The 19,799-nt window shown below is 49.3% G+C and overlaps 15 protein-coding genes across 15 annotated transcripts; 6 read left to right on the forward strand and 9 right to left on the reverse strand.

Moving 5' to 3' along the window:
• Positions 1–385: 385 nt before the first annotated feature.
• On the reverse strand, positions 386–1,156 carry HPODL_03135 (uncharacterized protein; the record flags this gene model as incomplete). The annotated part of the gene is made up of 1 exon (XM_014077469.1): positions 386–1,156. One exon carries the CDS (start codon positions 1,154–1,156, stop codon positions 386–388), a length of 771 nt encoding a protein of 256 aa, XP_013932944.1.
• A 48-nt stretch (positions 1,157–1,204) lies between these two features.
• HPODL_03136 (Peroxisomal membrane protein PEX25) lies at positions 1,205–2,485 on the reverse strand (the record flags this gene model as incomplete). Its single annotated transcript, XM_014077470.1, has 1 exon — positions 1,205–2,485. One exon carries the CDS (start codon positions 2,483–2,485, stop codon positions 1,205–1,207), a length of 1,281 nt encoding a protein of 426 aa, XP_013932945.1.
• Positions 2,486–2,583: 98 nt separating this feature from the next.
• On the reverse strand, positions 2,584–3,279 carry HPODL_03137 (Imidazoleglycerol-phosphate dehydratase; the record flags this gene model as incomplete). The annotated part of the gene is made up of 1 exon (XM_014077471.1): positions 2,584–3,279. The coding sequence occupies one exon, from the start codon at positions 3,277–3,279 to the stop codon at positions 2,584–2,586; it is 696 nt and encodes a 231-aa protein (XP_013932946.1).
• Positions 3,280–3,331: 52 nt separating this feature from the next.
• HPODL_03138 (Succinate dehydrogenase assembly factor 2, mitochondrial) lies at positions 3,332–3,769 on the forward strand (the record flags this gene model as incomplete). The annotated part of the gene is made up of 1 exon (XM_014077472.1): positions 3,332–3,769. One exon carries the CDS (start codon positions 3,332–3,334, stop codon positions 3,767–3,769), a length of 438 nt encoding a protein of 145 aa, XP_013932947.1.
• A 5-nt stretch (positions 3,770–3,774) lies between these two features.
• HPODL_03139 (Hsp90 co-chaperone Cdc37) lies at positions 3,775–5,241 on the reverse strand (the record flags this gene model as incomplete). Its single annotated transcript, XM_014077473.1, has 1 exon — positions 3,775–5,241. The coding sequence occupies one exon, from the start codon at positions 5,239–5,241 to the stop codon at positions 3,775–3,777; it is 1,467 nt and encodes a 488-aa protein (XP_013932948.1).
• A 104-nt stretch (positions 5,242–5,345) lies between these two features.
• Positions 5,346–5,915, forward strand: HPODL_03140 (Retrograde regulation protein 1; the record flags this gene model as incomplete). Its single annotated transcript, XM_014077474.1, has 1 exon — positions 5,346–5,915. The coding sequence occupies one exon, from the start codon at positions 5,346–5,348 to the stop codon at positions 5,913–5,915; it is 570 nt and encodes a 189-aa protein (XP_013932949.1).
• A 111-nt stretch (positions 5,916–6,026) lies between these two features.
• HPODL_03141 (uncharacterized protein) lies at positions 6,027–7,556 on the forward strand (the record flags this gene model as incomplete). The annotated part of the gene is made up of 1 exon (XM_014077475.1): positions 6,027–7,556. The coding sequence occupies one exon, from the start codon at positions 6,027–6,029 to the stop codon at positions 7,554–7,556; it is 1,530 nt and encodes a 509-aa protein (XP_013932950.1).
• A 139-nt stretch (positions 7,557–7,695) lies between these two features.
• Positions 7,696–8,316, forward strand: HPODL_03142 (Xanthine phosphoribosyltransferase 1; the record flags this gene model as incomplete). Its single annotated transcript, XM_014077476.1, has 1 exon — positions 7,696–8,316. One exon carries the CDS (start codon positions 7,696–7,698, stop codon positions 8,314–8,316), a length of 621 nt encoding a protein of 206 aa, XP_013932951.1.
• Positions 8,317–8,333: 17 nt separating this feature from the next.
• On the reverse strand, positions 8,334–10,559 carry HPODL_03143 (uncharacterized protein; the record flags this gene model as incomplete). The annotated part of the gene is made up of 1 exon (XM_014077477.1): positions 8,334–10,559. One exon carries the CDS (start codon positions 10,557–10,559, stop codon positions 8,334–8,336), a length of 2,226 nt encoding a protein of 741 aa, XP_013932952.1.
• Positions 10,560–10,684: 125 nt separating this feature from the next.
• HPODL_03144 (Cyclin) lies at positions 10,685–11,524 on the reverse strand (the record flags this gene model as incomplete). The annotated part of the gene is made up of 1 exon (XM_014077478.1): positions 10,685–11,524. The coding sequence occupies one exon, from the start codon at positions 11,522–11,524 to the stop codon at positions 10,685–10,687; it is 840 nt and encodes a 279-aa protein (XP_013932953.1).
• Positions 11,525–11,842: 318 nt separating this feature from the next.
• Positions 11,843–12,931, reverse strand: HPODL_03145 (Formate dehydrogenase; the record flags this gene model as incomplete). The annotated part of the gene is made up of 1 exon (XM_014077479.1): positions 11,843–12,931. The coding sequence occupies one exon, from the start codon at positions 12,929–12,931 to the stop codon at positions 11,843–11,845; it is 1,089 nt and encodes a 362-aa protein (XP_013932954.1).
• Positions 12,932–13,301: 370 nt separating this feature from the next.
• On the reverse strand, positions 13,302–14,552 carry HPODL_03146 (uncharacterized protein; the record flags this gene model as incomplete). Its single annotated transcript, XM_014077480.1, has 1 exon — positions 13,302–14,552. The coding sequence occupies one exon, from the start codon at positions 14,550–14,552 to the stop codon at positions 13,302–13,304; it is 1,251 nt and encodes a 416-aa protein (XP_013932955.1).
• A 740-nt stretch (positions 14,553–15,292) lies between these two features.
• HPODL_05365 (uncharacterized protein) lies at positions 15,293–15,802 on the forward strand (the record flags this gene model as incomplete). Its single annotated transcript, XM_014077481.1, has 1 exon — positions 15,293–15,802. The coding sequence occupies one exon, from the start codon at positions 15,293–15,295 to the stop codon at positions 15,800–15,802; it is 510 nt and encodes a 169-aa protein (XP_013932956.1).
• A 127-nt stretch (positions 15,803–15,929) lies between these two features.
• HPODL_03148 (Constituent of Paf1 complex with RNA polymerase II, Paf1p, Hpr1p, Ctr9, Leo1, Rtf1 and Ccr4p) lies at positions 15,930–17,009 on the reverse strand (the record flags this gene model as incomplete). The annotated part of the gene is made up of 1 exon (XM_014077482.1): positions 15,930–17,009. The coding sequence occupies one exon, from the start codon at positions 17,007–17,009 to the stop codon at positions 15,930–15,932; it is 1,080 nt and encodes a 359-aa protein (XP_013932957.1).
• A 117-nt stretch (positions 17,010–17,126) lies between these two features.
• HPODL_03149 (Autophagy-related protein 9) lies at positions 17,127–19,796 on the forward strand (the record flags this gene model as incomplete). The annotated part of the gene is made up of 1 exon (XM_014077483.1): positions 17,127–19,796. One exon carries the CDS (start codon positions 17,127–17,129, stop codon positions 19,794–19,796), a length of 2,670 nt encoding a protein of 889 aa, XP_013932958.1.
• Between the last annotated feature and the right edge of the window lie 3 nt (positions 19,797–19,799).

Genomic DNA, 19,799 nt, shown 5'->3' on the forward strand with positions numbered 1-19,799 from the left:
GCGAAACCTAAATGATTGATAAATCTGCATGTCTATCTCATTCTTCCAGCTTAGTAAATGCTCGTCAATCTTCTTCTCGTCCGACGTGGGGCCTCTATACTGCACATAGAGGTATGGAAAAACATTGTGGATGTGTAGTAAGCATGTGTGACCCGTAGTCAGCTTGCCATAGACCCTGATCACAGGGACCTGATTAAATACAGTGCTATTGCCACTATACGGTTTATTGTTCAAAGTAAATCGCTGTTTGTCCAGGGACGACGGTGCTGACTGATACGAGTCATAGGATATCAGCTGTACCTTTAGCTCGGATCCATCTCGTTTGTCGTCTTCCAAAAGCGAGGAGTCGTTCATAGATAGATCATTTCATTACTCTAAAATAATATTATTTTTTTTGCGCGTCTTGGTATCTCGCTATCGAGTCGTCATGCAGGTCGAAAGTGAGTTTCCGCACTTCGTGGACGTCAAGGTCTGTGCGCGACCGCACGGGTCTGGTCTGGTCGACCTTGTTGAGCGACTCGATGTACTTGTAATGGATGCGGTTCTTCTTAGGCGGCGTCACAAACGACGGAACAGCAGTCCTTTTGGTCGAAGTGTTTACCCCAGCTGTGTTTATCATAAATCCCTGTGTGAGCTGGTGCTTTGGAGCCAAAATCCCTGTTCTTCCAGCCTCGTTGGTCTCAAAAGTCTGAATATAGCCCGGAAACTGGTGGATCCGCAAATCTGTCAATGCGGAACGTTTTGTAGACAACCGTTGTGGCGAACGGTTCTCGATATCTTTAGACACGTTGTTGCGGGGGTTCTCGTTCTCCTTGTTCTCCACGTTTGTCACTGCCATTGACTCGAGCGAGTCAAGAGCATCCCTGTAGTTCGTCTGATCCTCGTAAATTTGGAACTCTTTGTGCGCTCTATGCTTCTTTGTTGGCGAGTTCAGCCCTCCAGATGGCCTTTTGCCTGGCGAGAGTCTGACCAATCCAGAGGCGAGCGACTCGCTGCTGTCAAACTTTGAAGGAGACGATTTGTCCAACCGAATAGGCGACAGAGATCCGGAGCGCGACTTGGAGCTGTTGAATTTGTATGGGGACGTAGACCGCGAAACACCATGGATATTGGTGTCTTTGGCGCCCAATGGTTTACGTTCAGTTCTTCCTCTCATACGCGACGCGATTAAAAAAAAAGGGGGGGGCAAAAATTAATTTATTTATCAATTTAGGCCAGGATTTAGCTCCTTTTCCATCTTCTCTTTTTCGGCTATCCATATTTTCGACAAAGAAATCGCTCCTGCTCCGAGCCCGAAAAGAAGATGCAGGGGCTCGTCAATCTTTAAATGGAACACATTGACTGTATCATAGGCGAAATCGCATAGCAGCTTGAGGATCTCGAGCTGCACCATGTATTTCTCCTTGGAGATTTTCTTCAGCTCTGTAGAGTACTGCACCAGTTGTGTTTTGGTATCTGTGTTTTCCAGTGGCCCATATAGTGATATTGGGGACTGGTCAGGTTTGATCGTGGAAACAAGCCGTTTGGCGCGCTGTTTAACTTGGTAGTTGATCTTTAAAGAGTTTTCTTTATTGCTCAGTTGGGACAGCTTCTCGAACTGTGCACGAAGTCCCAGTATGATGTTTGTGTACCAGGCAAGCGCCTCATGTCTGACGGCAAATTTACGGTAGTTGGGAGTCGTCTTTTCGTCCAGAAGACCGATCTTGTACGCGAGCAGAGACTCGTCAAACCAAGCGTAGTAAAGCGCGCAAATTTCACCCAACGACTTGAAATTGCACCAGTCAGACTTCAGTCGCTGCAGTTTCGTGGACGCTTTTTCTGACGACTGCAAAACACCCGCAGTCTCCGAGATCCGGGACAACATTTTGAGAACTTTCGTTGGCACAGTACCGGCCCGTAGCATCTGCCTGTAAATCGAGAGGATTTTGGTGAGGCCGACGAACCTGGCCTCAAATTGGCCCAGAAAAAACACCACTATCAGTTCTGGCCGTGCAACAAGCTGTCGAAGCACATCTTGAGTCTTTCCGTTGAAATCTACGCTTGTCAGCTTGAAGTTGTTGAGAAACTGTGTTTTGCGAGCTCTAATGGAATAGGCAATCAAAATCCGTAGTCCGTATTGAATACATTTGCCAACTTTGTCCTTGCCTGCTAGCTGCGACATCACTCTGATCCACAGGTCCAGGTTGGAGGGCCTGATAAGGGGCTTTCGCTGTATTGCGTCCGCAACCAGCTCCTTGTTGGGTATCACGAGGTCTTCTTCAATAGGATGCGGACTCATGATGTCTAGGCGTGGCACGCGGTTCATAGAAACGGGAGTTTGTAGTCTCGAAGGAGGCAGATGGCCCCCGTTAACGCTAGTCATGGTTTGTCCTCTTATCGGAGATGTCAACCTGACTTTGTTGAAGTTATCCTTTTTCGTCTGGTAGTAATACGAATAAACTCCTAAAGCACCTCCTTCCCTATAAAGATCGTCGTTAGACGACATACTTTCGCCTATTTTCCGTTTCAAATAATATAGTCTATATCAAGCAATCGTGCGCGGAATTGATTTTTTTATCATTAGCCACACCCCGCACCGGTCTATTACATGAGCACACCTTTCGTGCTAGGAACGTCGTCTCGTCCCGTGTACGAAATCGCCTCTCTGATCGCGACCGCCAGCGCCTTAAATGCGCTCTCGCTGCGGTGGTGATCGTTGAAACCCCGGATGCAATCCACGTGCAAAGTTATGTGTGCGCTGGTAGCAAAACTCTCTAGAACATGCGGTATCATCTCGCAGCTCAGGTCTCCGATTTTTTCCCTCTTGAGCCCCAGCTCGATCACAGCGTACGGTCTGTTCGACAGATCCACCACAGCTCGACTTAAAGCCTCGTCCAGAGGAGCATAGGCATATCCGAACCGTTTCATTCCTTTCACAGGACCGAGTGCTTTTTTGAACGTTTCGCCCAAGGCAATAGCGACGTCCTCGGCCGAATGGTGGTCGTCTATGTGGAGGTCTCCCTTGCACTCGACAATTAAAGACCATCCCGAGTGTTTGGCCAAAGCATGGATCATATGGTCCAGGAATCCAATACCGGTGTTGATATAAATCACTTGTGCCGAGGTCGCTTGCGAGGCGTGATCGTACTCCTTGTCCAAAATGGAGTCTTTGCACGAGACGAAGCCTCCATCCAGACTCAGAATGACCTGGATCTTGGTTTCGTTGGTGATACGTCTGACTTCGGCAAAACGACGAGAAGTGCCGTTCATGTCCAGCTTTCTCTTTTTCTCTTCAGTCATAAATAAATAAATTCTTTTTTTTTCACTTTTATTGTAATTTATTTTATTTATCATGCTTAGATTAGTCAGACCAATAAGAACGTTCTCATTCATAAGACCGCTGCTCAACGAAGGATCCAGCCGCCACAGCCTCAGACAGGAGGATGGAGAAGTCAAGATCAAGGTGGAGCCACTTCCAAGAATCAACGAGTCTACAGAAACAAAGAGAAGAAGATTGCTTTACCAATCCAGGAAGAGAGGCATCTTGGAGTCCGACCTGCTATTGAGCAGATTCGCCGACAAATACCTGGACACTATGACCCCAAGCGAACTGGAAGAGTACGATAAACTTCTTGACGAGCCAGATTGGGACATCTATTATTGGGCAACTAAGAACTATGATGTTACTCCTCTACCTGACAAATGGAAGAACTCCAAGATTTTGAAACAATTACAGGAGTTGAGCGAAAATAAAGATAACGAGATCCTCAGAATGCCTGACCTCAAATAAGTTGCCTAGTCCACGATGTCCGCGGTAGACGATGGCTGTTCACCAACTTCCGCAGCTTCGTCGTCTCCTAGCTCCTCATATTCCTCCTTCAAATGGTTAAACTCGTCCTCGTTTTCCAACAAAGCTTGGATCTGGATCACACCACACTTGTCAAATAGTTCTAATACGTTTTCAGCTTCTGAAATCGACATGGTAGCAAAGACTTTGTTTATGGCGTCGAGTTCCTTGGTCTCCAGAGCCTTTCGCATGTTCTCTGGGATCTGCTTGAAAGTTTCATATTCAGGAGTACCTTCGGTTGGAAGATTAACAACGAGCTCTGAATTTGGATCCATAGATCTTAATTGGATTTGCTCCACGCCTTCTTGTTCGGCGTTCTGTTCTTGTTCCTGCTTGATGACTTCACACCTGCTAACAATATGTTTATATGTCTTTTCCAAATCTGCCTCAAACGTGCGAGCGGCTGGCGACGATTTGTCCATTAACTTAGTAACAAACAATCCAACCGCCTGCTGCTTCTGCTGAATTGTAGCCTTTGGTCCACCAGCAGCATTGAATAAATCGTTCAAGTATTGAAGAATCAGTGCCTGATGAACGGTCTGTTTGGCAGTCTTGGTGTCGCCACTTAGTTGGGCGTCAAACGTGCTCATCATCAAAGCATCTTTCTGCTGCTCGCAAACGATGTAAAGATGGCTTTCAAGGAACTTGATGCTCTTCAACAAGTCGGTAGCAGGGATACTTGCAAACTCCTTCGTTTCTGGCAAAAGTTCAAGCTCGTCAAGCTGGTCCAAAGGCTTGGAAGGCACTTGGGCTAATTTGGCGACTTCTGGGCTGTTTATTGTTTCTATGGTAGTAGCTGTGGATTTGGTCTTTTTGGAAGAGCCAGAGTCGGCCGATGGGGGAGCAGAAGATGATGGAGTTTTGTTGATAATTGAGCTGTTCCACCCGTCGTGAATATCCTCGCTCGAAATGTGTAACTCTTTCTCCTTCTTGAGCTCCTCGAGTTTTGGATCTATCTGCTTCAAAACAGACTCAATTTTCGCTCTGTGCTCAAGCAGTTTTGCCAGCACAAGCTTTGGATCGTTGCTATCCTTGTCTTCCTTTTTTAGGTCGTCCGAAATCTGCACAAAAAGGTCTTCAACCATTTCGTTGTAAGGAATATTGTCGGCGTTTTCCTCCAAGGTGCACTTCTCCTTTGGATCGAAATTGGTGTTTAAAAACTCGTTCCGCTTCTTTTCATCTGCAATACTGTCCCCCAAAGTTGCAACCATCTTATCCACCCGCGCGTTTAATCTGGTGTACATCTCCTTTTGGATTGTCAGCCCTTTGATCTCGTTGTTTCTTTGCATCCGCTTTTCGTGGATGTCTCTCTGTTTCCACCTGATAAAAGACCTCTTGTCGACATTTGGGTGCACCTCTATGTCGGAGTCATCAGAAAGCTCGATCTTGTCCCATTTGGAATAATCAATTGGCATTTTGAAAACTAACGTGAACCAAGAAAAGCCTAGAAATAAATATTTGTTTGGGGGCGCGACTATCGTCGTTACTTGTTCCCCAGTTATCAATATTATCTTTTATTATGGATTTTCTGGACCTACCGCCAGACGACACGGAGCCGCACAATATTACAGAGGAAGAAAGCGTGCGTGCATCCCTGTCAAAGGCACTGAATAGAACACCAACTATCCCCGAAAACGCTGACGAGGATGAGCCAACGGCCACAAAAGAATATACGCAGCCGGAGTCTGCCTCCTCTAGAAGGGGCACCATAACCGGCTCCCTGCCTCAATCGATCGATAAGAAACGCAAGGACAACATGAACGAAAAGATATACGAGCTGTATGAGTCGATTCCGAGCGACTTGTTTGTGGACAGTAAAGACAAGTCGTCAGGCACGAAAGATGGCAAGCCGAACAAGGGTCAGATATTAAGCAAGGCTGTGGAGTATATCAGCAAACTGCAGGCCGACATTGACGAAAAGAACAGAAAGGAGGTCGAGCTGAGCATACGATTGCGCAATCTGGAAATAGCACAGAACGTTCCGGCCTCGCAGCGGTTCAATCTGCTCCACACGAGCGCAGAGCTGGGATTAGCTAAGATTGGTGTTGGCCCGCTGGCACAGGAGTCGTCTGAGTCGCCCAAACCATGATAGCCGGGTACTATATTTATTGTAATATACGTCAATCGGCGCCAATCGACGCGCATCGACGTCCTAAAAATTTTTTTTTTCAATCTTTAAAGAATATTTATTTCAGCTCCAATGAAACTTGTGGAGTGTGTGGCCGACCAGCGTGCAAGGTTCCTTGCGTGCGTGCTTAGCGGACCTGGAAGAAGCGAAGTGCGGATTCTCTCTTTTGAAAGCGAAGAGTTCAAATCCAGTATTGAGCTCGGATCAGATGAGAAAATAGAGCGGGTCAAATGGCTCCAGAACAAAGACACAAGCTATTTGGGAGTCCTCTTATCCACTGATGAGATCCTCATATACTCTCCTTTGTCGAAGGAAGTGGTAAACAAGATCTCTACTGTCTCTGCCCTTATCGATTTCACCGATGGCCCGGGCCAGGATGTCTGGGGATACGATAGAAAGAACATGTCGCTACGCAAATTTGGTCTTTTTGAAAATCGTGTGGTGGATTCCCGTCCTTGGACAACAGATAAGCAATGCCAGTATCTCCAATATCTTCATTCAAAGCTTGCCATTGCCTCGTCTGCTTTGTACGTCTTTGACCCTTATAAAATAGGAGATGCCGAGGAGGAGGTCAAGATCGCAGCGCCCAAAGCCCATCAATCGCAGATAACTAGCGTTATAATCTGCGAAAAAGAACCAGATTTGCTTGCATTGGCCAGGGAGGATGAGCCCCTGATACAGATTGTCTCACTTTCCAGCTCTAAAGTTCTGTCTTCGCTCAAATGTTCATCTCCCGTGAAATCCTTGGTGCTGTTGCAAGATTTCTCACTAGCTGCTGTGACAGAGGATGGTGTCATTGAGGTCTTTAGCGAAGTTTTTGGCAAAAAGTCCAGAAAACAGCTTGCATCGAATTTGCATCTGAAACCAAATACAGCTGTCAAGTTCGTTAATCTTGTAAGCAGAAAAGATCATTTTGTCGGCTCCTGGTTTGACGGCTATGATGTTAGAACCACCGCTTTTGAAATCGAGAACTTATCCCAGGAAGGAGAAATTATTATTGACGTCGGCCACGAAAACGATTCCGGCTCTGACGAGGAGCACGATGTTGAGGAGAACGAGAGTGACGAAGAGGATTCGGTGGAGTTTTTTAGAGAAGACGTGGCCGAACTTTATTCACTGATACTCGAGAATCTCACAAATACCGATCAGCTAGCTACCATTTTGTCTCAGAACCAAGATAACGCCAAATCGATTATGTTCTTGCTGAAAGATCAAGAGACAATTGATCTCTTCAAGCAGCTGACACTCAAAATTGCAGACGACTCGCAGAACTCGCAGGGATTGGGGACTTGGCTCAGGTGGCTACTCATTTCCAAAGGTAATTTGATATCCAGAGACGCCGACTCCGTGGGTTTGTTAAAGCTACTCCAATCCTCCCTCACCGAAAATATCCGCCTACTTCCCAGCCTTTTAACCTTACAGGGACGTCTTTCATTGTTGCAATCTCAACTCAAACTCAGAAATGACATGATGAGCAAAGGCAATGAGGCGCACAACGAGGTGAGTTTTGTTGAGAACTCGGTGTTCCTGGATGGAGAGAACGACGATTTGGAGTATCAAGAAGAAGCGGAGGAGGAAAACGACGAAGAGGACGAGGACTGACGAATGTACTGACTAAATTAATAGATGCATATTTCAGGAGTAGGTGTAAGGATTACCTTCTTTTTCGAAAAATAAAAATTTAGCTAGGTTTTTTTTTTTTTTTTTTGTATAAGAAACCGTTCATCTTCAAGATTTCACCATGGTTGAAAAAATGTACATCAGTTACAACAACGTCCACAAGCTCTGCAAGGCAGGTGCTGAGGAGTTCCTCGAACAAGTCGGGAAGCCGGATGTGATCATCGCCATTGGTGGCGGTGGATTTATCCCTGCTAGAATTATCAGAACTTTCCTGAGAAGTCCTGGAGAAAAAAACATTCCTATCCAAGCCATTGGGCTTTCGTTGTATGAGGATATGGGAACTGGAACTGATGACAAAATCGGTAAAGAAGTGATCAGAACCCAGTGGCTCGACTTTGGTGCTCTGTCGCAGCATTTTGACTCTCTGATCGGTAAGAATATCTTGATTGTCGACGAAGTTGACGATACCAGAACTACTCTGCACTATGCTGTTTCTGAGCTGTATAAGGACGTCAAAGAAATTGCAGAAAAGCTGGGCCGCACCTCTGAAAAGACCAGACTCTCTATTTTCGTGCTACACAACAAACTGAAGGAGAAGAGAGCTCAGATTGACGAGGACAAGATGGGCGGCGGAAAGTATTTTGTCGGAAAGGACGTGCCAGACGTCTGGATCGCGTATCCATGGGAATCGGACGACATTGATACCCATACTCAGCATGCTGTTGAGCAAGGAAACATTTAATAGAGAAATGTATTTTTTTAATTATTGGCAGCGAGCTTTTCCTGTAAACTCACCAGTTCCTGGACCTGGGACCTCATCAGGTCCTTTAGATCGTCCACATCTGCCTGGAGCTCGTTGCACCGTTCGGATTTTTGGCCCAGAAGCTGCAGTGTGGCCTCGTAGTTGGACGTAAGAGCAGCGTGCTCTTCCTCCAAAGATGCCAGTTTCTCTTTATACTCCTTGGTCTGCTCGTTCTCGCGCACCAGCTGGACAATCTCGTTGGCGGCCTCCTGTTTCTGCGCGTTGAGATCGGCAATCTCGTCTTTGAGTCCCAGAATTTCGAGCTCAAGACGGCGGATCCGCGACGACAGTTTACCCATCAGCTGAATGTTTGAGCCACCATTCACGTTCGAGCTGCCCATGCCGCCGATCGTGGACGAGTGTGGAGTTGCCAGGTCCTCCGTCGACGCCATGTGGCTCAGTCCTGGTCCGCCCCGGGCCCGGTAGCCAGAGATTGGAGAGGAGCCGGGAAACATGTCCTCCTCTGTGGTCAGCGGGTCGTCAATGGTGTCCAGCATCGAGCTGCTCTGTGAGTGGTTCAAACTGGAACCAAAAAACGACGACTGCGACTGGCCGCGACTCGGAACGCCTGCAAACGCTCCTGGACGTGGAGTTGTAGATGACTCGCCCAATGCTATGTTGTCGACAGAAGCAAGCGAAACGGAGCGCTGTGTGCGGTAGTGGTGGAGACTCGACGAGGAGTTGAACTCGTTGAGGTAGAAACCGGTCTGTGGCTGGTTCGCCTGCTGGACAGACGCCTGAGTGTCGATGCGGAGCTTATTGATATTGGCAAGACGATTTTTCTCTTCCTCCAGGGCCTGAATTTTGCGTTCGAAGTTGGCTTTTTCCACTTCGTAGTCCTTTCTGAGCGCTTCCTGCCCCTGCTTGGCCGTCTCGAGGTCGTTTTCTGCAATTTCGAGCTGGTTCTTGATAGCTTCCAGCTCGGCTCTTAATGCAGACTCGTTCTCAAGCAGCTCGCTGATCTCGGCGGCTCTCGACTTCAGGTCGCCCTGCATCGTCTTGATCTTCCTTGAGTTGGCAATATCCTTCTGTTTGAGCACCTCGACGTCGTTTTCCAGTGACGAGATCTTCTTCAAGTAAGAACTCTCGATCAGCTTCCAATTCTCCTGTGCCTGCGTGTATTGTGCCTGGATCAAGTCGACAGAAAGAGACGATGAATCTGATACACCTGCCGTATCCACGTTTTTGTCCACAGACTCGCTGAGCAGCCGAAACGCCTCCATCTTATTTTCCAGCCGCTTGATTTCGGCCGCGTTTTCCTCGCTCAGCTCGTTGTACTTCGCGCGTTCTCGTTCCAGCTTGTATGTCAGCTGTGAAATCTGGTTGCGCGCGTCCTCCTTGTACAAACTAAACTCCTCTGTGGTCTTGTCAAGCCTTTCCTGAAGCCGTGCCCCGTTCTTCAGCTCTGTCTCTAACTGTTTCTGCAAAGTCGCCACCTGGACGTCGAGTCTGCGCATTTTCAGCTCCTTCAGCTCGTCCACAGCCTCATTCCTCTCTTGCTGCACCTTCTCGAATTTTTTCTGCAGAGTCTCGTACCCCAGACGGTCCTCCTTGATACTCCGCTCGTTGTGCTTGAAGCCGCCCACCTCGGCCTCCAGCTCGGCCACGCGTGCCTGGAGATTGCCCACGTCCCGCTCGGCACGCGCCAGGTCCTCCTCCAGATCTAACTCTTTCTGCTTCATCTTCTTGATGGTCTGCGTCAGGTTCACCTCTTTCATCGACAGTTTGGACCCTTCCTCGAGCAATTCCTTGATCTGGAGATCTTTCTCCTCTAATTTGCGTCTGAGCGCCTCGTCGCTGCCAACGGGCGTGCCAGAACGCTTCGGAGCCCTCTCGCGACGCAGATCCTCCACCTTGCGTGCCAACTGCTGATTTGTCCGTTTGAGATCCCCTACCACCTGGGCCGACCGCTCAAGAAGCGCAAGTAGGGCGTCGTGTTCCAGAGTCTTGTAGTCTACAGGCAGTGAAAACTCATCCTTCGCCGTCTCGGCTCCCAGGCCAGCGTCTTTGGCATCCCTGGGGCCCTTGACCTCCTTGTTCTCTTTGCCGTCCTTGACATCGTCCTTGCGGGTGTTCTTGGACGCTGCCAGCGCCAGCCGCTCCTGTAAAGTGAGCTTCTTCCGCGGCACGGCCTCTTCCGCGCCCGGCGCCTCGCTGGAACTCACGCTGTCGCCGTCCTCCATGAATTAATTACGTATAAAAAACAAGTCTGGCTGTGCGAAAAGATATTTATTTATTTGTTGATTTTTCAGCTACCTTTACCCAAAAAATAAATAATCCCTATTATCCGGTTGTTCTCTACCTAGTCCTATGGGCGAATGCTATGCGACGAGACAGAACAGTACTGTCTCATTAAATTGTTGAGTTGTTGCTCCTCCTGCTGTGCAACGGTGTCGATCAGCTTACCAAGAGAGTAGTCGTCCAAGAGCTGGCTCGAGGTGCTGGACACCGACGAGGCGCGAGAGTGCAGCGTATCCAGCGACGACACGGACGACGAACGCGAGCTGCACAGCGACTTGACCGGCGTGAGCAGGACAGGAGACGCTGGCGACGCGGTGACGGTGATCGCAGGCGTGGCCGGCATTGGCTTCCTTGTTCTGTCCTTCTTGCGTAGCTCCGCGCGAATCGGGTCCAGGAACCGCTTCCAGGCCCGCAGAAGCTCGTCCTTGGAGATTTTGAGGTCCCAGTCCAGCAGCATGAGCAGCTGGCGCTCCATCAGGTTGACGTCCTCCTTCCGGAAGAGGCCGTCAGTGTACTTGCTCCAGTGCTTGTTCTTGGGCGAGGAGTCGTTGTGGTGCTTGGAAGAAATGATTAGACAGGCCAGAAAAATGCGATGGCGCGTGCACGGCAGTCCCTGGGCGTCCCTGGGAAGTTTGGCCTTGAGTCTGTTGAGAAACACGATGGTCGACATCAGCGTTCCCGTGTACACGTTGGTGTAGCGGACGAGCTTGGTGATGAAAGTCATGAGCGAGGGCAGCGGCTTGGTCTTGAGCACAGGCTCTGTGTCGGCTGGCGATTTGACTTTCTGGGTGATGGTCTTGGAGGACTCGCAGGGCAGAACCTGCAAGGTGACCGTCACCAGGTGGTGGATCATGTCCTGGGTGACGGGGGATTTCAGGAAAATTTCCAAGGCCTGGTCGTCGCTCATTAGGAAGATGGACAATGCGAAGCTGCGCTTTATATATCTCGAGCCATACGGCGTGCTTCCCTGACACCTCCTTTTAACGCTTATTTTTCACATCGCGTCGAGCCGCACAGCCGCAACCTCCTTTGGGGGCGGTGCGGCGCACAGGAGGTGGACGCGCTCTGGTTCTGGACACCGCATCGCGCCATCCGGCACGTTTCGCCAAGCACCGCGGTCTGGGGTTAAGCGAAATCTCCTACAGTGTGACGTTTACGCGACGCAGGTAGAGCCATAATTATATTTCCTATTTCATCTAGATTCAAACAGCTCCTTCAGCACCGTTCATTTGTCGGCACCGTACGACTTGGTCTTGTACTTACCGTTCAGCAGAATGATGTCCTGAGGTCTGTAGTCGAACTTCTGAGTGAAGAATGACTCCAGGATGTTCTTGGTACCCTGGGCGTATCTGACCTGGGCGTCAATGACAGAGCCCGAGTAGTGCGGAGTCATGGCATTACCAGCACCGTACTTGTTGGCCATAGATCTCCATGGGTGGTCCTTTGGAGCTGGCTGTGGGTACCACACATCTCCACCGTATCCTCTGAGCTGTCCGCTCTTGACGGCTGCTGCAACGTCCTCGGCCACACAAATGGCACCTCTGGCGGTGTTAACGAGCCAGGCACCCTTCTTGAAGTGCTTGAGCAACTCTGCGTTGACCAGGCCCTTCGAGCCGGCGTGCAGTGGACAGTTGATTGTGACAATGTCGGCCTGGGCAACCAGCTCCTTGATGTCGTGAACTCTGCGGGCTCCGACTTTCTCCTCGGCCTCTCTGGACAGCGACTGGTAGTCGTAGTAGAGCAGCTCCTTAGGGTTGAAGGCGACAAGTCTCTCCAACACACGGTAGCCGATTCTGCCTGCTCCGATGGTGGCAATGACCTTACCCTCGATATCGAAGGAGTCCTTGGCAATCTCGGCCACGTTCCAGCCGCCAGAGATGATTTGCTCGTGGGCAGGAACAAAGTTTCTGACCAGCACCAGCATCGTCATCACGACGTGCTCGGCAACGGAAACCACGTTCGAACCGGTCACCTCCAGCACAGAAATGTCTCTGCCGGACTGGTTGATGTAGTCAAGGTCGATGTGGTCGGATCCCACTCCGGCAACCACCAGCAACTTGAGCTTCTTGGCCTTGTCAATTCTTTCCTTAGTGATGTAGGCCGGGTGGAAAGGAGTGGAGATGATGACATCTGCGTCCGGGATGTTCTTCTCGAGCACAGAATTCTCGCCCTCCTTGTCACTGGTGACAACGAGCTCGTGGCCCTGCTTCTCAAGCCAGTCCCTGATACCAAGGGCGTTTTCGGTGCAACCGTAGAGTCTTTCCTCGTCTTGGGCGTGTTTTCCTGCGTCGTAGAGAACTAGTACAACCTTCATGATGTGATTGATGAAGGTATAGAGGACAAGTAGGCAGTATTTATAGTGCCATTCCCCTCTCTGAGAGACCCGGCTGGTAGTCGAGTGTATCGGAGACAGCTGGATGTAGACTCCGTGCCTGCCGGCTCCTCTTATTGGCGGATACAAGTGAGACACCCCGGAAATTGCTGTTTTTCTGCAAAATCCGGGGTGACCGGTAAGAGCCTATTCGCACACACGAGCGGGACACCCCACTCTGGTGAAGGACGCCAAAGTCATTCTTTTTCCCGTTGCGGGGCAGCCAATCGCTTTTTTTAGGAAAATATTACCTGTGCTACACCCTGTCAGATTTACCCTCCACACATATATATTCCGTCACCTCCAAAGACTATTATTCGTCCTTGCGCCGCCAGCGGAAGATGTCCAGTAGCTGTTTCCCGAGAGACTCGGTTGGTGCCTGGTACACTTGACGGATGTCGCGCTGCCTCACCTCCCGATACCCAGGAACGCGGTCGGATCTCGGGCCTATCGAAGACTGCGCTCCAGACGACTCGCCCAGCAGGTGTCTCTTGATCGCCGCCTCTAGATTCTCCGCGCATCTCCGGTAGCATTTTTCCAGCTCGGTGTTTGCGTTTAGGTACAGTTTCTGCGATGCCAAAGGAGCCTGCAGATTATAACCTCGGATGCTGTCATTCAGCGTTTTTAATTTGACGTCCAAATAGTTGCTGTATTTCTGTTCCCATTGGCTGCTGCGCAGCTTCCTATAACTCGAGCTGTTGTTGCGCTCTGCCTCAGCGTACTGGCTCATAATCAGGATCTTGTCCGTGTCGCTTTTCTTTGAGTGTTTCTCGCAAACGATGTGCACAGCCTGTAGTGTCCAATCGGAGTCGAGCTGGCGCCGAAATTGGCGGATCTGAGCCTCCACGCTGCCCTGTTTCTCGATCCACGGCGGAACAGCCTCCTGCCGTTTCAGTATGTTGTTCAAGTGGTACTCTGTGCGGTCAATAAAGGCGTTATTGCTGGTGAAATCTCTGGGAAGCGGTTTTCCTCGGGGAAGATTACGAAACTCTCCGCGCCGTTGCGCTTCCTGGATCCGCTGGTCGGCCAGCGATCGCACAGAGTTGTCTACAGACGCGAACGAGTCCCCAAGAAACTGCGCGGGGCCCAATAGTCGTTCTCTGTACATCTCGGCAAACTGGTCGTCCTCGTCCTTAGGTTTAGTTTTGTCTGACAATTTGCCCAGTTGGTAATCGAGGGCCCCGTCGCGAGCATTGTGGAGCCTCTGCCGCACGTTTGCCTTGGGCAACGGCTTGTACTTGTCGTTGAGCATTCTCAACGACGCATCGTAGACAGACTCCTTGCCCGTCCACACCTTTGAGCTCGCAATCTCTCGCTCTTGCTTGCCCGCATACGTGGGGATCTTACTGAGACCGATCGCTCTCTGGTATTGGTGGTCGAAGTTCTGGTTTTCGATTTGATCTAGCTTGGACCGCAACTTGGGCAGATCCACAGGCAAGGCATCCGATATTGCGCCCGCCTGCGGATCATCGGCCATGGGACGCGCGTCCTCAGCCAACTGCTCTAAACGGCGTTTCATGGCACCCGAGTCGGCATTAAATAGCACAAGTGATCTTCTGATCATTAGATTGGAAAAAAAACGGTGCAAGGGTTATTACATGGATGGTGTCATATAACGACAATTTTTCCAGACAGAATTTTAAGATCGCAATTTAGTATAAGGACCGAACGACTCTTTTAAAACTGTAAGGTACCCCTCGAAATTTAATGTTGCCCATTTTAAAATTGAGACAGTTTTGCCTATTCTGTGTTTCTCTTTTGCTTCTCTCGGGCAAGGATGTTGCTTGCGCGAAGAACTTTTTAGGCAAATAGTCTTTCCTCTTTAGGAAGCCCTTCATAACTGGACCTCGGTGTCAGCAGTTGTCAGCTCCAGGATAGAGCCCAGCAAACGCAACACCGGCCCGAAATCCACAAAGCACACCGACCATCACCGACGGAATTGGGTCCAGCGGGGCCCTGCAGACAGGCAAAATTGCCACCCGGCAATAGCAAGCGTAAACCACAAGGTGCCGTATTCCATTAGTAATGCATGCTATTTAATCAATATGGGGACGAGCGATTATCGAATCCTGCCAGGACGCCTTCCATAGACCTTCTTCAGCCGGTTCGGGAAAAAAGCAAACAGCGGGGCCGCCTAACCAATGTAGGAAATTATTGCGATTTTTTCCTGTTTGGACAGAGATTTCCCTTTTTCGCTGCCTATTTGTTTGTATTTGTGGGACTATATATAATACAGCTAAGAATTTCAGTCCTTTACTTTTAATAAAGAAAAATTAGAATTTTTCCCAATTGCTCATCAATACAATGCTTTCATACGGTGACATCTCTCTCAGAATTGTGAACTTTGTGTTCCTCGTCATTGTCCTCGGTTTGACAGGCTCGCTTGCCGCTACAGCTGACCACGGCAACCCACAGGTCAACTTCTGCGTCTTTGCTGCTGCTTTCGGAGTCCTCACCTCCACTTTCTACGGTATCTTGGCCTTCTTCATCTCCTTTTTGAGCTCGCCATTGTTCCTGGCCATCTGGGACTTCCTCAATTTCGTTTTCACCTTTGCCGGTGCTACCGCTTTGGCCGTCGCCATCAGATGCCACTCTTGCTCCAACCAGAGCTACCTGGATAGCAACACCGTGACCCAGGGCTCCAAGGACAGATGCAGAAAGGCACAGGCATCCGTTGCCTTCCTCTACTTCTCCTTCTTCGTCTTCCTGTTCTCTCTGGTGATTTCCACCCTTTCCATCCTCAAGAACGGCTTCCTGGGAACTCCCTCCCGCAAGCCAGCTAGAACCGGGGTGCCAACCATGTCCCAGGTCTAAGCTACGAATTCCCAGGGACCACAGTTTTTTTACCTCTTGTGCCATACTTGGCTCGATACCATTAATCTGCCAGGCGAAATAGGTTTGTACCAATGTATCGAAATGACGAATTATAAATGTAGCTCTATCATCTGTAGCCCTTGCCTGCCATGAACCGCTCCAGGCTCTCCCACAGAAACTCGCTGGTCTGCCGGTCCTTGAATCGCTGCGTCCGCTCAATTCCTATCGGCTGCACGTTCCATTGCTGGATCTTGTCCGGAATTGGGTCTCCGTTGTAATACAGATAGAATCCCTTCACTTTCTGGAACAGCAGACTTGGCTGGTTGTACTTGTAGTTCTTAAACTGCCATTCCTGGCCTGTAGTGAAAACTGCAACCACCCGGTCCCAGTACTCTGGCTTTGTGAAAAACTTCTCCACGTTGCTCACCACCAAGAACTTCATTCGTTTATCAAACCGCTTCGAATTGCGCACAATCTGCAACATGTTGCTTGTCGAGTGTCCTGCGTCGGCAGCGTTGGTGAATCTTCCGTCCTGGAGGAACTCCTTGACATTGCTCATGTTCAAAATAGCAGACGCAGACGGTGACAAAATAATGATAGGCTCCTTGTTCTTCCCCACAGATGCCGTACTCTTTTCCGGCACCTTTCCCTTGGCCTTGGTCTTCTGTTTCGCTGCGCGGATAATTTTATACTCGCACTCTTTGGCAACGCTCGAAAAATCCACAGGCTTCGTGCCCTGCAGAGCCCTATTATGGTCGATCAGATTGCGTTCGTTGTTTAGAACCTCGCGCAAAAATGGGTCTATCTCCCGCTTCTTCTTTGCCGCGCCCTGGTACTCCGTAGAGGTCCGTTTTTCGCCGCCGGTCTGGGCTTCGGGTACTGCCCCTTGTAAATAGGCACACGTTTCAGACGATCCGTTTAAATACGAGATCAGCTCTGTTCTCTCCAAAAAGCTCACAACAGGTATATTCTTCGCCTCGCAGTCGGCAATATACTCGGTCGTGTTCGATTCACTGTGCAGCCAACATTGGTAAACGGTACGCAAGACATGGTTGATCTTGTCTCCGCTAACAAACCCGGTCTCCTCGTCCAGAGAAACTTCCTGGCCGTCCAGGATAAGCACCTTGGCCGTGGAAATATCCTCGCCCTCCGGAAACGCAATGGGCTTGCCATTCTTAATACATTCCCTTAGCAGACTGATAGACATGGCTGAATATTCTTGGTTATTTTTTTTTCTTGGAGTTCACGTCGGGCCTTCCATAATTTACGTAATCCCCAATAAAGGCAAAGATAACATTTGACATATATTTATTGTTTAATATTTATGGGCGACCTTAACAAACACACCTTTCTGTCCCGGGTGTTTGGGTCTGCATCCAATCCTCTGCTGAATGATGACAATAACGATATTGAATTCAGCATTAACAATTTGCAGGACACGTTTGAAGAGCACGAAGTCGAGAGCCCCCCACGGGCGCCGCATCCAATCAACGTCAACTCAGAGGACGAGTCTTCTTCTGAGACCGAGTCAGCCTCCAACGACGATCTTTTGTACGACCAGAAACGCGAGCTGTACCAGCAGGTAGAGTCAGAGCTTCGCCAGGATGACTACGATACCGTGCCTGAAAGCTTAATGATGGAGCGACGTCGCCCGCACGAGGGCAGCACGCGGACGTTTGAGACGAAGAAATCCCCATCCCCTACAGAGCCTCAAATTGGTCCTACTTTCAGCCAATGGGGCGAAAAGGCAAAAGGAATAGCAAGCAGGACTATTGACAATATTCCCAAAACTATTCCCAGGGGTATTTCGTTCCAGCTCCCAACAAATGCCTCCAGCAAACTCCCGCCGCCGCCGCTATCATATAGGAGAGAAACGAGTGTAGGAGGAGAGCCGGAGATGGTGCGAAATATCAACGAGCAGCGTCAGCTGCGCGGGAGACTAGGTTTACTCAGTCCCATGGAACGCGCTCTCTGGCTGTGGTCGAACGTTTCAAATTTAGACACATTTCTTGAGGACGTCTACGGCTACTACACGGGAAACGGCTACCGATGCATAATTCTGTCTCGCGTGAGCGATCTGCTCATCATCGTATTTGTGGTCTGGCTAAGCAGCTTCATGGGCAACTGTGTTGACTATAACCGGCTAATGAACGGCAATGCCACCAAATACTCGGACGTGGTGGTAAACAAGTGCTATTCCAAGATATCGTTCAGCCAGAAATTCTTTTATTTTGTTCTCTTTGCCATTCTAGTGCTACGCATCAAATCGTTCTACAGTCACTTCAAAGACCTCAAGGAAATTAAAAATTTCTACAACCTGCTTCTCGGGGTCTCCGACGAGGAGCTCCAGACAATTAGCTGGTCTACTATTGTCAAGAAGATCATGGTCCTGCGGGACCAAAATACCAACGCTCTGATTTCAGGAAACCAGAATCTTAGAGGTGACGACCTCAAATCCAAGAAACGACTCAGCGCTCACGATATCGCCAACCGTCTGATGCGCAAGGAAAATTACATGATTGCCATTTTTAACAAGAACGTTCTCGCTCCCGCCTTGACTATCCCGTTCATCAACCATCATTTCTTGACCAAAACCTTGGAGTGGAACCTCAAACTTTGCATATTTGATTTCGTATTCAACACAGACGGGCAGCTGAAGCACGCCGTGCTCAGCGAACACAAACGGCTTGCTCTGGCCACGGAGCTGCGCAAAAGATTCCGACTCGCCGGGATTTTAAGCATATTCCTCACGCCGTTTCTGGTCATATATTTCCTCCTCTACTTCTTCCTCAAATTCTTTTACGACATCAAGACAAACCCATCCCTAGTGGGGTCCCGTGAATACTCACCTTACGCCAGGTGGAAACTAAGAGAGTTCAACGAGCTGCCGCACATGTTCGATAAGAGATTGAAAATGAGCAGAGCTCGCGCTACAGAATATATCAACCAATTTCCCAAGGAAGCAACAAATATAATCCTCAACTTTGTGGCGTTTGTCACGGGCTCACTTGTGACCATACTGGTAGTGCTCACAGTTCTAGGCCACGAGAACTTCCTAAACTTTGAACTTACCGAAGGCCGCACCGTCCTGTTCTATATTTCCACTTTGGGAGCCATCTTCACCATTTGCAAAGGCTCGGTTTCGGAAAACGATACAGTTTTTGATCCAGAGGCATCATTGAGATACGTGGCCCAGTTTACACATTATCTTCCCAACTCATGGAACGGCAGATTCCACACTGAAGAGGTGAAAAACGAGTTTTGCAAGCTTTTCAACCTGCGACTCATCCTGGTACTTAAGGAAATTACCAGCTTGATTATGCTTCCATACATATTGTACTGCCGGCTGCCAGATGTGTCCGAAAAGGTGATTGACTTCTTTAGAGAGTTCAGTGTCCATGTTGACGGACTTGGCTACGTTTGCACGTTTGCAATGTTCGAATTTGACAGCAAAGACAAGCCTGTTCGCAGCCAGGCTGCCAATGACGATGATGATCTGAAACAAGAATATTACACTGCTGACGACGATAAAATGGTCAAGTCTTATCTATACTTCCTGGAGAGCTATGGAAACGAGCCGGTGCGGAAGACTGGCAAGGAGCCGACCGTAGACCGATTTAGCAGACGTCCAGGTCAGAAAAACCTTCTTCGGTCGGCGATGATGAACAACTCAATGATGGACAAAAACCGTGGAGCTCACTCAACTGTCAGGTATCCGCCCCAATTCAGGTCCCCTAATTTGGCCGAGTCAGTGTACACTAAACGTCAGAACATTGATCTTATGGAAGACACGACCGCAGGACTGTCCACAGATACAAGGAACTATTTGCAGACACTCAACAATAGCACTCTTCTTGGCGAGTCGTTCCAGCACGGATTCCCGGTGGAGGACACGACGCACCACGACGAAGACGCCGATTCGGAAGATGATGACGAGGCAGGGGTACTTGGACTGATCAACCAGATTTACAAGCATAAAGAAGGCGTGAATTAATTT

Source organism: Ogataea parapolymorpha, chromosome VII (genome assembly GCF_000187245.1).
Source record: "Ogataea parapolymorpha DL-1 chromosome VII, whole genome shotgun sequence".
In the NCBI taxonomy this organism is placed as follows: domain Eukaryota; kingdom Fungi; phylum Ascomycota; class Pichiomycetes; order Pichiales; family Pichiaceae; genus Ogataea; species Ogataea parapolymorpha.